Here is a 12375-nt window from a genome sequence, read left to right as displayed (position 1 = left end):
CAAGTTTGTTGAATAAGGGGACATAGTCTGTGTAAAGTTGTCTGCTCTAAGGAACAGAATACAAATACCAGCCATATCATGTGGATACTGTAACAAAAACAAGTTTGTTGAATAAGGGGACATAGTCTGTGTAAAGTTGTCTGCTCTAAGGAACAGAATACAAATACCAGCCATATCATGTGGATACTGTAACAAAAACAAGTTTGTTGAATAAGGGGACATAGTCTGTGTAAAGTTGTCTGCTCTAAGGAACAGAATACAAATACCAGCCATATCATGTGGATACTGTAACAAAAACAAGTTTGTTGAATAAGGGGACATAGTCTGTGTAAAGTTGTCTGCTCTAAGGAACAGAATACAAATACCAGCCATATCATGTGGATACTGTAACAAAAACAAGTTTGTTGAATAAGGGGACATAGTCTGTGTAAAGTTGTCTGCTCTAAGGAACAGAATACAAATACCAGCCATGTCATGTGGATACTGTAAAAATAACAAGTTTGTAAGGGGACATAGTCTGTGTAAAGTTGTCTGCTCTAAGGAACAGAATACAAATACCAGCCATATCATGTGGATACTGTAAAAATAACAAGTTTGTTGAATAAGGGGACATAATCTGTGTAAAGTTGTCTGCTCTAAGGAACAGAATACAAATACCAGCCATATCATGTGGATACTGTAAAAATAACAAGTTTGTTGAATAAGGGGACATAATCTGTGTAAAGTTGTCTGCTCTAAGGAACAGAATACAAATACCAGCCATATCATGTGGATACTGTAACAAAAACAAGTTTGTTGAATAAGGGGACATAGTCTGTGTAAAGTTGTCTGCTCTAAGGAACAGAATACAAATACCAGCCATATCATGTGGATACTGTAAAAATAACAAGTTTGTTGAATAAGGGGACATAGTCTGTGTAAAGTTGTCTGCTCTAAGGAACAGAATACAAATACCAGCCATATCATGTGGATACTGTAACAAAAACAAGTTTGTTGAATAAGGGGACATAGTCTGTGTAAAGTTGTCTGCTCTAAGGAACAGAATACAAATACCAGCCATATCATGTGGATACTGTAAAAATAACAAGTTTGTTGAATAAGGCGACATAACCTGTGTAAAGTTGTCTGCTCTAAGGAACAGAATACAAATACCAGCCATATCATGTGGATACTGAAACAATAACAAGTTTGTTGAATAAGGGGACATAATCTGTGTAAAGTTGTCTGCTCTAAGGAACAGAATACAAATACCAGCCATATCATATGGATACTGTAAAAATAACAAGTTTGTTGAATAAGGGGACATAGTCTGTGTAAAGTTGTCTGCTCTAAGGAACAGAATACAAATACCAGCCATATCATATGGATACTGTAACAAAAACAAGTTTGTTGAATAAGGGGACATAATCTGTGTAAAGTTGTCTGCTCTAAGGAACAGAATACAAATACCAGCCATATCATGTGGATACTGTAAAAATAACAAGTTTGTTGAATAAGGGGACATAATCTGTGTAAAGTTGTCTGCTCTAAGGAACAGAATACAAATACCAGCCATATCATGTGGATACTGTAAAAATAACAAGTTTGTTGAATAAGGGGACATAATCTGTGTAAAGTTGTCTGCTCTAAGGAACAGAATACAAATACCAGCCATATCATGTGGATACTGTAAAAATAACAAGTTTGTTGAATAAGGGGACATAATCTGTGTAAAGTTGTCTGCTCTAAGGAACAGAATACAAATACCAGCCATATCATGTGGATACTGTAAAAATAACAAGTTTGTTGAATAAGGGGACATAATCTGTGTAAAGTTGTCTGCTCTAAGGAACAGAATACAAATACCAGCCATATCATGTGGATACTGTAAAAATAACAAGTTTGTTGAGTAAGGGGACATAATCTGTGTAAAGTTGTCTGCTCTAAGGAACAGAATACAAATACCAGCCATATCATGTGGATACTGTAAAAATAACAAGTTTGTTGAATAAGGGGACATAATCTGTGTAAAGTTGTCTGCTCTAAGGAACAGAATACAAATACCAGCCATATCATGTGGATACTGTAAAAATAACAAGTTTGTTGAATAAGGGGACATAATCTGTGTAAAGTTGTCTGCTCTAAGGAACAGAATACAAATACCAGCCATATCATGTGGATACTGTAAAAATAACAAGTTTGTTGAATAAGGGGACATAATCTGTGTAAAGTTGTCTGCTCTAAGGAACAGAATACAAATACCAGCCATATCATGTGGATACTGTAAAAATAACAAGTTTGTTGAATAAGGGGACATAATCTGTGTAAAGTTGTCTGCTCTAAGGAACAGAATACAAATACCAGCCATATCATGTGGATACTGTAAAAATTACAAGTTTGTTGAATAAGGGGACATAATCTGTGTAAAGTTGTCTGCTCTAAGGAACAGAATACAAATACCAGCCATATCATGTGGATACTGTAAAAATAACAAGTTTGTTGAATAAGGGGACATAGTCTGTGTAAAGTTGTCTGCTCTAAGGAACAGAATACAAATACCAGCCATATCATGTGGATACTGTAAAAATAACAAGTTTGTTGAATAAGGGGACATAGTCTGTGTAAAGTTGTCTGCTCTAAGGAACAGAATACAAATACCAGCCATATCATGTGGATACTGTAAAAATAACAAGTTTGTTGAATAAGGGGACATAGTCTGTGTAAAGTTGTCTGCTCTAAGGAACAGAATACAAATACCAGCCATATCATGTGGATACTGTTAAAATAACAAGTTTGTTGAATAAGGGGACATAGTCTGTGTAAAGTTGTCTGCTCTAAGGAACAGAATACAAATACCAGCCATATCATGTGGATACTGTAAAAATAACAAGTTTGTTGAATAAGGCGACATAACCTGTGTAAAGTTGTCTGCTCTAAGGAACAGAATACAAATACCAGCCATATCATGTGGATACTGTAACAATAACAAGTTTGTTGAATAAGGGGACATAGTCTGTGTAAAGTTGTCTGCTCTAAGGAACAGAATACAAATACCAGCCATATCATGTGGATACTGTAAAAATAACAAGTTTGTTGAATAAGGGGACATAATCTGTGTAAAGTTGTCTGCTCTAAGGAACAGAATACACATACCAGCCATATCATGTGGATACTGTAAAAATAACAAGTTTGTTGAATAAGGGGACATAATCTGTGTAAAGTTGTCTGCTCTAAGGAACAGAATACAAATACCAGCCATATCATGTGGATACTGTAAAAATAACAAGTTTGTTGAATAAGGGGACATAGTCTGTGTAAAGTTGTCTGCTCTAAGGAACAGAATACAAATACCAGCCATATCATGTGGATACTGTAACAAAAACAAGTTTGTTGAATAAGGGGACATAGTCTGTGTAAAGTTGTCTGCTCTAAGGAACAGAATACAAATACCAGCCATATCATGTGGATACTGTAAAAATAACAAGTTTGTTGAATAAGGGGACATAATCTGTGTAAAGTTGTCTGCTCTAAGGAACAGAATACACATACCAGCCATATCATGTGGATACTGTAAAAATAACAAGTTTGTTGAATAAGGGGACATAGTCTGTGTAAAGTTGTCTGCTCTAAGGAACAGAATACAAATACCAGCCATATCATGTGGATACTGTAACAAAAACAAGTTTGTTGAATAAGGGGACATAGTCTGTGTAAAGTTGTCTGCTCTAAGGAACAGAATACAAATACCAGCCATATCATGTGGATACTGTAAAAATAACAAGTTTGTTGAATAAGGGGACATAATCTGTGTAAAGTTGTCTGCTCTAAGGAACAGAATACAAATACCAGCCATATCATGTGGATACTGTAAAAATAACAAGTTTGTTGAATAAGGGGACATAATCTGTGTAAAGTTGTCTGCTCTAAGGAACAGAATACAAATACCAGCCATATCATGTGGATACTGTAACAAAAACAAGTTTGTTGAATAAGGGGACATAGTCTGTGTAAAGTTGTCTGCTCTAAGGAACAGAATACAAATACCAGCCATATCATGTGGATACTGTAAAAATAACAAGTTTGTTGAATAAGGGGACATAATCTGTGTAAAGTTGTCTGCTCTAAGGAACAGAATACAAATACCAGCCATATCATGTGGATACTGAAACAATAAGAAGTTTGTTGAATAAGGGGACATAGTCTGTGTAAAGTTGTCTGCTCTAAGGAACAGAATACAAATACCAGCCATGTCATGTGGATACTGTAAAAATAACAAGTTTGTTGAATAAGGGGACATAGTCTGTGTAAAGTTGTCTGCTCTAAGGAACAGAATACAAATACCAGCCATATCATGTGGATACTGTAAAAATAACAAGTTTGTTGAATAAGGGGACATAGTCTGTGTAAAGTTGTCTGCTCTAAGGAACAGAATACAAATACCAGCCATGTCATGTGGATACTGTAAAAATAACAAGTTTGTAAGGGGACATAGTCTGTGTAAAGTTGTCTGCTCTAAGGAACAGAATACAAATACCAGCCATATCATGTGGATACTGTAAAAATAACAAGTTTGTTGAATAAGGGGACATAATCTGTGTAAAGTTGTCTGCTCTAAGGAACAGAATACAAATACCAGCCATATCATGTGGATACTGTAAAAATAACAAGTTTGTTGAATAAGGGGACATAGTCTGTGTAAAGTTGTCTGCTCTAAGGAACAGAATACAAATACCAGCCATATCATGTGGATACTGTAAAAATAACAAGTTTGTTGAATAAGGGGACATAATCTGTGTAAAGTTGTCTGCTCTAAGGAACAGAATACAAATACCAGCCATATCATGTGGATACTGTAAAAATAACAAGTTTGTTGAATAAGGGGACATAGTCTGTGTAAAGTTGTCTGCTCTAAGGAACAGAATACAAATACCAGCCATATCATGTGGATACTGTAAAAATAACAAGTTTGTTGAATAAGGGGACATAATCTGTGTAAAGTTGTCTGCTCTAAGGAACAGAATACAAATACCAGCCATATCATGTGGATACTGTAACAAAAACAAGTTTGTTGAATAAGGGGACATAATCTGTGTAAAGTTGTCTGCTCTAAGGAACAGAATACAAATACCAGCCATATCATGTGGATACTGTAACAAAAACAAGTTTGTTGAATAAGGGGACATAATCTGTGTAAAGTTGTGTGCTCTAAGGAACAGAATACAAATACCAGCCATGTCATATGGATACTGTAAAAATAACAAGTTTGTTGAATAAGGGGACATAATCTGTGTAAAGTTGTCTGCTCTAAGGAACAGAATACAAATACCAGCCATGTCATATGGATACTGTAACAAAAACAAGTTTTTTTTTTAGAAAGGGGACATAATCTAGACACATAAATTGAGAAATATACCCTAAGGGCTTTTCCATTAAAATGTTTGTGGGAGGGTAGATATGGACTTTCAAAATATCCCTACATTTAGATAATTTTGCTTAATGGTAATAGACACATACTGTAAAAAGACCCATGACCCAAATCAAAGATTATTTATTGTCATAACATTAAAAAGAGGGCTAAATATCCATGATTTATCCGAGAACAAATCTTATAAAAACCCAAAGATATCAAGTAACTAATAATATTCACGAAGATCTATGCTTTTTTCAATTTTTTTTTATAACTGTGGAAAGGGAAATAACTTGAATTAGTTTTTATGGTTATATCAAGTTAAATCTGACACTTAAAATTAAATCATGCTTAGAATACATAAAGCCCAATTCTCAATTAACTTATGACTGATGGTGTCAGTTTTCTAAAACTAAAAATGGTTGTTAAATTTTTATTTAAAATCAAGATTTTTGCAAGGTTTTTGTCTTATTTGCTTCCATGGTGAAATTACATTTAATATTACATTGATAACAATGAATTACAGACTTACTGTGAGTTACCTTAGTGTGAAATAAAAACTGAATCCTTCACATGTGAAATAATCTGGTAATTTCACTCCTTTTACCTCTAAGGAAGTGAATATTGTTCAAAACGTTTTATATTTTTGTATTATTCCAAAGCCAACTTTGACATCTGTCTTGAGCTTACTCTTGGGTGTCTATCTTTGTTGTCAGTAAACTCTTCATATAATTTTATATTACTCTTACTTGCAATACAACAAGCTGTAATACATACATGTGTGGGATATATAAAAGTTGTGGTCTTTGTTTCTCTTGCCTTGATTGGTCCTATATAACCCCCATAAACCTTCATAATCTACAATGAATAAATATAAACACTCTATTATAAGTCAGTTAGTTCCCCTTATTTCTAGCATTTACACAAAAGAGGGTGAGGGTGTATGTCAAAGACACAGTGACCCAACAAAAATAAAAATATAAAAACATTGAAGTCTATCAAATCAATTAAAAAAGGGGTATTTAACCTGTTGTTCAAGATTGTATTTTGCCTTTTAGATGTTGTTTGGTAATTTTTTCTATTAGGTTGATGTCCCATTGACATATATACCACATCTTTGTTTTACATGTATATACTTAGTACCTTACAGTGATTAATATAGAATATATTTGTTTTTTTGCATCTAACATCCAATAAATTCCATGAGATTCTTCCATCAAGGTTAACAAAATCAACTCTTATAACCAATAATATCTATAGGCAACTTTTAGAAATTAATAAATTATGTTTTCTTTGTCAGACACAAAATCTTGATAGATTACATTTGGCAAGCTCTTTGTATCTTACAAAATACCTTAGCTAACCATACCCATGATGGTCAAGGCCAGAGAAAGTTTAGCGCAGCTAGTAAAATATTTCTTAAGAGAGGAGTTTGAAGCCCTACAGATACATGTATATATATACAAAACTTATATAAAAAAAACTTATTTTCAAGGCTTAAATGTTAAAAAATCAAAATAATTGTGAGATCATAGCAAAAAAATTCTAATAGTATTTGTTTATTTGTTTATCTTTAATCTTTGCAGGTTTGACTGATCCCTATATACTTGTTTGATATAAAACCTACTTCACAGTCGTCATCTTTCTTTCCTTCATCGATACAACATTTTTCTACTAAGATTTCTACATCAACAGCTGATGGTCTTGGGTTTTTCACATCCACATCTAAAATAGCCACATAAAAATGTACAGCCAAAAGTCTATAAGTCAATCAATGATAGAATATCAGAAACAGAATAAAACTGAAATAGTAAGAAATTTTAAATGTCAATGGGCTTGTTATCTTACTGATTTCATCAAAGACCATCCAATTTGTTTATGTTTTCCATTGATCTTGTTGTCATTAACCTTAGGTAAAAGGTCAAGAATGGGTTATCAATCTGATTTTGATACAATTTTGCATATAATATAAAAATAAGATGGGGTATGGCAATCAGACTAAAAGGACGAAAAGATAAGGACATGAACAATTACTGTTACTATAATAATTTCAACAATGAACCAAAAAAAATGTTGTGTAGAAAGCTATAAAAAGACTGGGATGTCAAAATTTGAAACAACATTCTTTCATGTTTGGTTGACTGTTCACTAATTGAGATTAATAGGGGAGAGTTAAGGTCTCAAGAACTGCTTGACCTCAACCTCTTCTTCCATTGGTTGAACCAAGTAAGGAACCTCATTAGTGGTTGTTTTATCTAAATGTCAAAAGAAGTTTTTGTCAAATTAAGAGAATTTAAAAAAGTTTGACCTTGATACATTTTGCAGGTCTTTGATAGTTTTTATTTAAAATTCAGAACATATTATATAGACACCTGTCCATTGTTGGAATATATTTAAAAGCTTTAGATGGTGTTTGGTTTGTTGTCTAACTAATGCATAACCTGAATCTCCTTTTATTCATATTGTTCAACATGCATATTGAAATTATTCCTTTGGATAGTGATCGAGAAGATACACAATTGTAATGTAAATTCAAAAGTATTGCATGCATTTATTAAAATGGACAAAACTGCAAGACTAATTATTGCAGTTCAAGGAAAATATGTATACAGACACATATGTATCAGATACCAGAATATGAGTTCTTTTTACTCACCCAGTTGCATTATAAATTTGCATTTAAAAAACCTCATATCAATTTTGATTTTACAGTACCTATAAATATAATAGTAAGTACATACAAACGACTAAAGCAATGCTTCCTATTTTAGTATTGGTTACGCCACTATCCTGAAAAATAATACTATACATTACAATTTACAGCATTTCTCTGAACATTGCTTGTCAGTTTATAAAATTCAATGTTAAAATCTGATGTTCAGTAATTGTCATTTGTTGATGTGGGTCATATTAGTGTTTCTCGGTTTTTAAAGAGATTATAGCATTGTTTTTCCTGTTTAAATGGTTTAAACTAGTTTTTTCTGGACCTTTATAGCTTGCTGTTCCGTGTGAGCCAAGTCTCCACGTTGAAGACTCTAGTTTGACCTTTGATTGTTAATTTTTACAAATTATTACTTGTATGGAGAGTTGTTTTATTGGCACTCATACCACATCTTCTTATATCTAATTAATACATGAATTCAGATCAATATGTTCCTCCATCATGTCAATTAGTTGACCCACTCAGTCTCAATAACTAGTTTCTTGTCTGGATTTAGCTCATGAAATTTTCAATTAACACATGTAAGTTCTTCAACATATTTTTAGGTTTTGGTATTCAAATATATTGGCCTGTCTTGCTCCACAATAGATACATTGTAGAAATGTGCATCCGTCCCAATAAAATTGGTACCTTTAAATGTGATTACCCAGATCTTTCTTTAAATATTGTTGTTTCCTCATTATTGAAATCTAAACCTCATAGATTTTTGAGGTGCTGAAATTTGATTGTTCCCCATCTATTAGACTATTTTGATACTCTTGATATCTTAATCACTCAGTTTTCAGCTTCTTCCTAATAGTTCTTATATCAAGTTTATACTAAAAAAGATATACTTGAAGTGATATTGATCTAGAACATATTGTTATAATGGTCTAACTGTTTTAACACTGTAAGTTTGAACCCATCTTTATAGAACATGATAGAACCAAACCTCTTAGCTTATCACAGTAAATGTTATATAACATTTTTACTTTTATTATAAGAGGTTGTTCTTTGGTCAGTTTTGTTTCTGTTAACAAACTCTTGGTCAGCAATAACAACAGCACAAGCAGGAATTCAAACTCCATTTTCCTGCAACAATACAAATATGTAAAATATAAATAAGTGACTCAATGTGGCTTGTGTAGGTTCATATTATGTCAGGTGTGAGTAAAATGTGTAGAATGTTGAGATATAAAGTATAAACACATAAATTAGAATACATAAAGCCTAGAACAAACTGCCAGATAGAAATTAACAAAACACCCTCTATAAAATTATATATAATGCCTTTCAAAATTGTCAAGTTCAATATTGGTCTAATGAAGAGATAAATTATAAGAGCAGAAATATCTGGGAGTCACAGACAAAACTGTAAGCAAAATAATTCAAATCAGAGTCTGGTGAAGAGAACCTGTCACCAAGAGCCAATGCACGTCGAGTTTAAGGGGGACTATCGAACATGCACAGCCCAAGGCACAGTGGGTCAGTCTTTCGCAAGACTTAAGCAATAGCAGGCAAAACTATAAAGCAAGCAGCAAGTTGTAACAATTTTATATAGTAACTGGTCCAAATAATAATAATGATGCCGAAACAATTTACGAATAAATAAAGTTCAAATGTTCCAAATAATAAAGTCACTAATTTCACTAATCCAATTCACAGTTTAAAGTTAAAGTCCAAAATGTTCCAAATATATAAAGTTGATGTTGTCTGGTTGAACGATTACAGTTGTTTTGAGCTGTCTTTTGAGTTAGCGTTTCTCCTGAGTAGCTGAGCCTGGTTGGCTTTGGAAGCACTCCTATCTGAATAACACCGACGAGACTACACTGACGAACAACTGTTCGACTCCGATATTTAAGGCGAATCCTGAAAACTACTCATAAAATGACAGACATTGATAATTTTGATAATTGAGATAATTTGAGTATTAATAATATTGTTTACAATGTCCAAAGGTGAAATATGAATAATGTCAATTAGAGAGATACAAGTTCATTACATTTATAATCCTAATTAAAACATAATATAGCTCAGATTAATTAATGACAATTGACAAGATACCAAAGTGTTGCTCAGAGCAATTATTTACAAGTGACATGTTTCACAAAATTTACCTGATTAATTAAATTCAAATTTGTAATAAAATATTTCATAATTTCATATTTTCTAAAATAATATATTTTCTCAATAAAATTCATTTTAAAAACTTTTACCTAAAAGAACACCTATGACAGATCATTAGGGATTCTATACTAGAAAATCATACTGTCTAACAATTATGTGTGAACACCTCCCCTAGTCCTAGCTTACAGTCATTATTGCTAATAACAAATACAATATTTGTTTATTTTCGGAATGTAAAACATTAAAGACCCATTGTTGGCCTTCGGCTGTTGTCTGCTCTATGGTCGGGTTGTTGTCGCTTTGACATATTCCCAATTTCCTTTCTCAATTTTATTTTATATGCATAAATTTTAATTCAAATGTGTGAGAAAGGAGATGCTGTCCAAGTTTTCTACATTTTCGCAGCGAGAACAAAGTTTTCTACATTTTCGTAGCAAGAAATAATACATGATATATTTTCCTAAAATGTACAAACTAGTGATTTAGCATACAATCTATAATTTACTAATTTACGCTTGAAAGCATGCACCTTTATTTTACAGATGTTTCTTTTTCAGAAAATCCACAATATTTCAACCATGGGGAAGGCAAAGTTATTTATAAAACAACAATTATCGTAAAAATAAATTTAGCTGTTTGCTTTCAATAAAAGCAGGATACAGGATATATATGTGTATACTATTTTGTATCTATAAAGTAAACTGCAGATACAAGTCCTCCTTCAAGCAACTGAAGAAAAAAAAACCACACATTTGCTTCAGCTGACAAGGCACGGTTAGGTTTAGATTAATAAAGTCATGAACACTTGCTTTCTGACTGCTTGGTTTTATATAAGTTGAAATAAGTGATAAACCAAGCAGTCGGAAAGCAAGTGTCTATGACTTTCTTAATCTTATTTACACCTAACCCTGCTTTGTCAGCTTAAGCAAATGTGTGGGTGTTTTTTCAGTTGCTTAAATGAGGACTTGAAATATTTCGTCCAGCATGTACTTTTATGGTTTGTATAAAAAACTGTTAACGTGATAATACAATTACGTTTCATACGTCTATACTTTCATCGCACTTAAGAGTATGGAGCATCGGCCTTTAGTGCAGCCACAATCACCCTTTAGCGGGACCATCATACTTTAGCGCCCCCATCACACTTTAAGATAAAGGATACTACAGATACAGTTAAGTCAGCTTCATATCTTGACTTACATCTAGAAATTGACAATGAGGGTCGGTTGAAAACAAAACTTTACGACAAAAGAGATGATTTCAGCTTTCCAATTGTGAACTTTCCATTTCTAAGTAGCAACATTCCAGCAGCACCTGCATACAGGGTATATATCTCCCAATTGATACGATATTCCCGTGCTTGCATTTCCTATCATGATTTTCTTGATAGAGGGTTACTGCTCACAAGGAAGCTATTAAAACAAGAGTTCCAAATAGTGAAGTTGAAATCATCCCTTCGTAAATTTTACGGACGCCATCACGAGTTGGTTGACCGTTATGGAATAACCGTTTCACAAATGATATCGGATACGTTCCTTACGTCGTAACTACAATTCCCTTCCCTTTCATGAATATGACCTACCGAATTAGACTATTTACCAGATTTGTAATCACATAAGCAACACGACGGGTGCCATATGTGGAGCAGGATCTGCTTACCCTTCCGGAGCACCTGAGATCACCCCTAGTTTTTGGTGGGGTTCGTGTTGTTTATTCTTTAGTTTTCTATGTTGTGTCATGTGTACTATTGTTTTTCTGTTTGTCTTTTTCATTTTTAGCCATGGCGTTGTCAGTTTGTTTTAGATTTATGAGTTTGACTGTCCCTTTGGTATCTTTCGTCCCTCTTTTAAGAGTCCTACAAACATTATTGTAGCTATTTGATTGGTTATTTTGTGGATTAAATCATTATGAAATCAAAAAAGGGTTGGTTTAAGTTAGGCTACTATTTTCAGTTTCAGCAAAACAGAAAGAGGACCAATCTAAGAAATTAGTTAGCCATCACTAACAGGCAACTACAATCTACTTGCTAAGTAGAGGGTAACTTTCTGCGTCTTTTCTACATTCATACAATGAACTCTGTTTTACACTATGATTTTTGTGACTAAGCTTAAAAAGGTTAGATAGTTAAGCTTATTTTAGCATTTTTTAAAACTCGTGCCAT

The 12375-nt window shown here is 33.1% G+C and overlaps 1 protein-coding gene across 5 annotated transcripts in view; it reads right to left on the bottom strand.

The window, feature by feature from the left end:
• The window catches only part of LOC139493181 (uncharacterized), a 38868-nt gene that overhangs the window by 26465 nt on the left and 28 nt on the right, over positions 1-12375 (bottom strand). For 2 of the 5 annotated variants that reach the window (XM_071281368.1, XM_071281367.1), the window contains exons 1-5: positions 12242-12374; positions 9080-9179; positions 8128-8176; positions 7014-7111; positions 6164-6244 (exon numbers count right to left, since the gene is read on the bottom strand). In XM_071281368.1, coding sequence (XP_071137469.1) covers positions 6164-6244; positions 7014-7111; positions 8128-8176; positions 9080-9175 — 324 coding nt within the window. In that variant the 5' untranslated portion in view covers positions 9176-9179; positions 12242-12374. Of the gene's footprint in view, positions 1-6163; positions 6245-7013; positions 7112-8127; positions 8177-9079; positions 9180-11249; positions 11274-12237; position 12375 lie in introns of those variants that run through there. The other 3 variants (XM_071281369.1, XM_071281370.1, XM_071281371.1) reach the window with 3 other exon arrangements.

The sequence above is a fragment of the Mytilus edulis genome, chromosome 10 (assembly GCF_963676685.1).
Source record: "Mytilus edulis chromosome 10, xbMytEdul2.2, whole genome shotgun sequence".
Classification (NCBI taxonomy): domain Eukaryota; kingdom Metazoa; phylum Mollusca; class Bivalvia; order Mytilida; family Mytilidae; genus Mytilus; species Mytilus edulis.
Note: the sequence above shows the minus strand (reverse complement) of the source record. Positions and strands in the feature narration are given on the sequence as shown.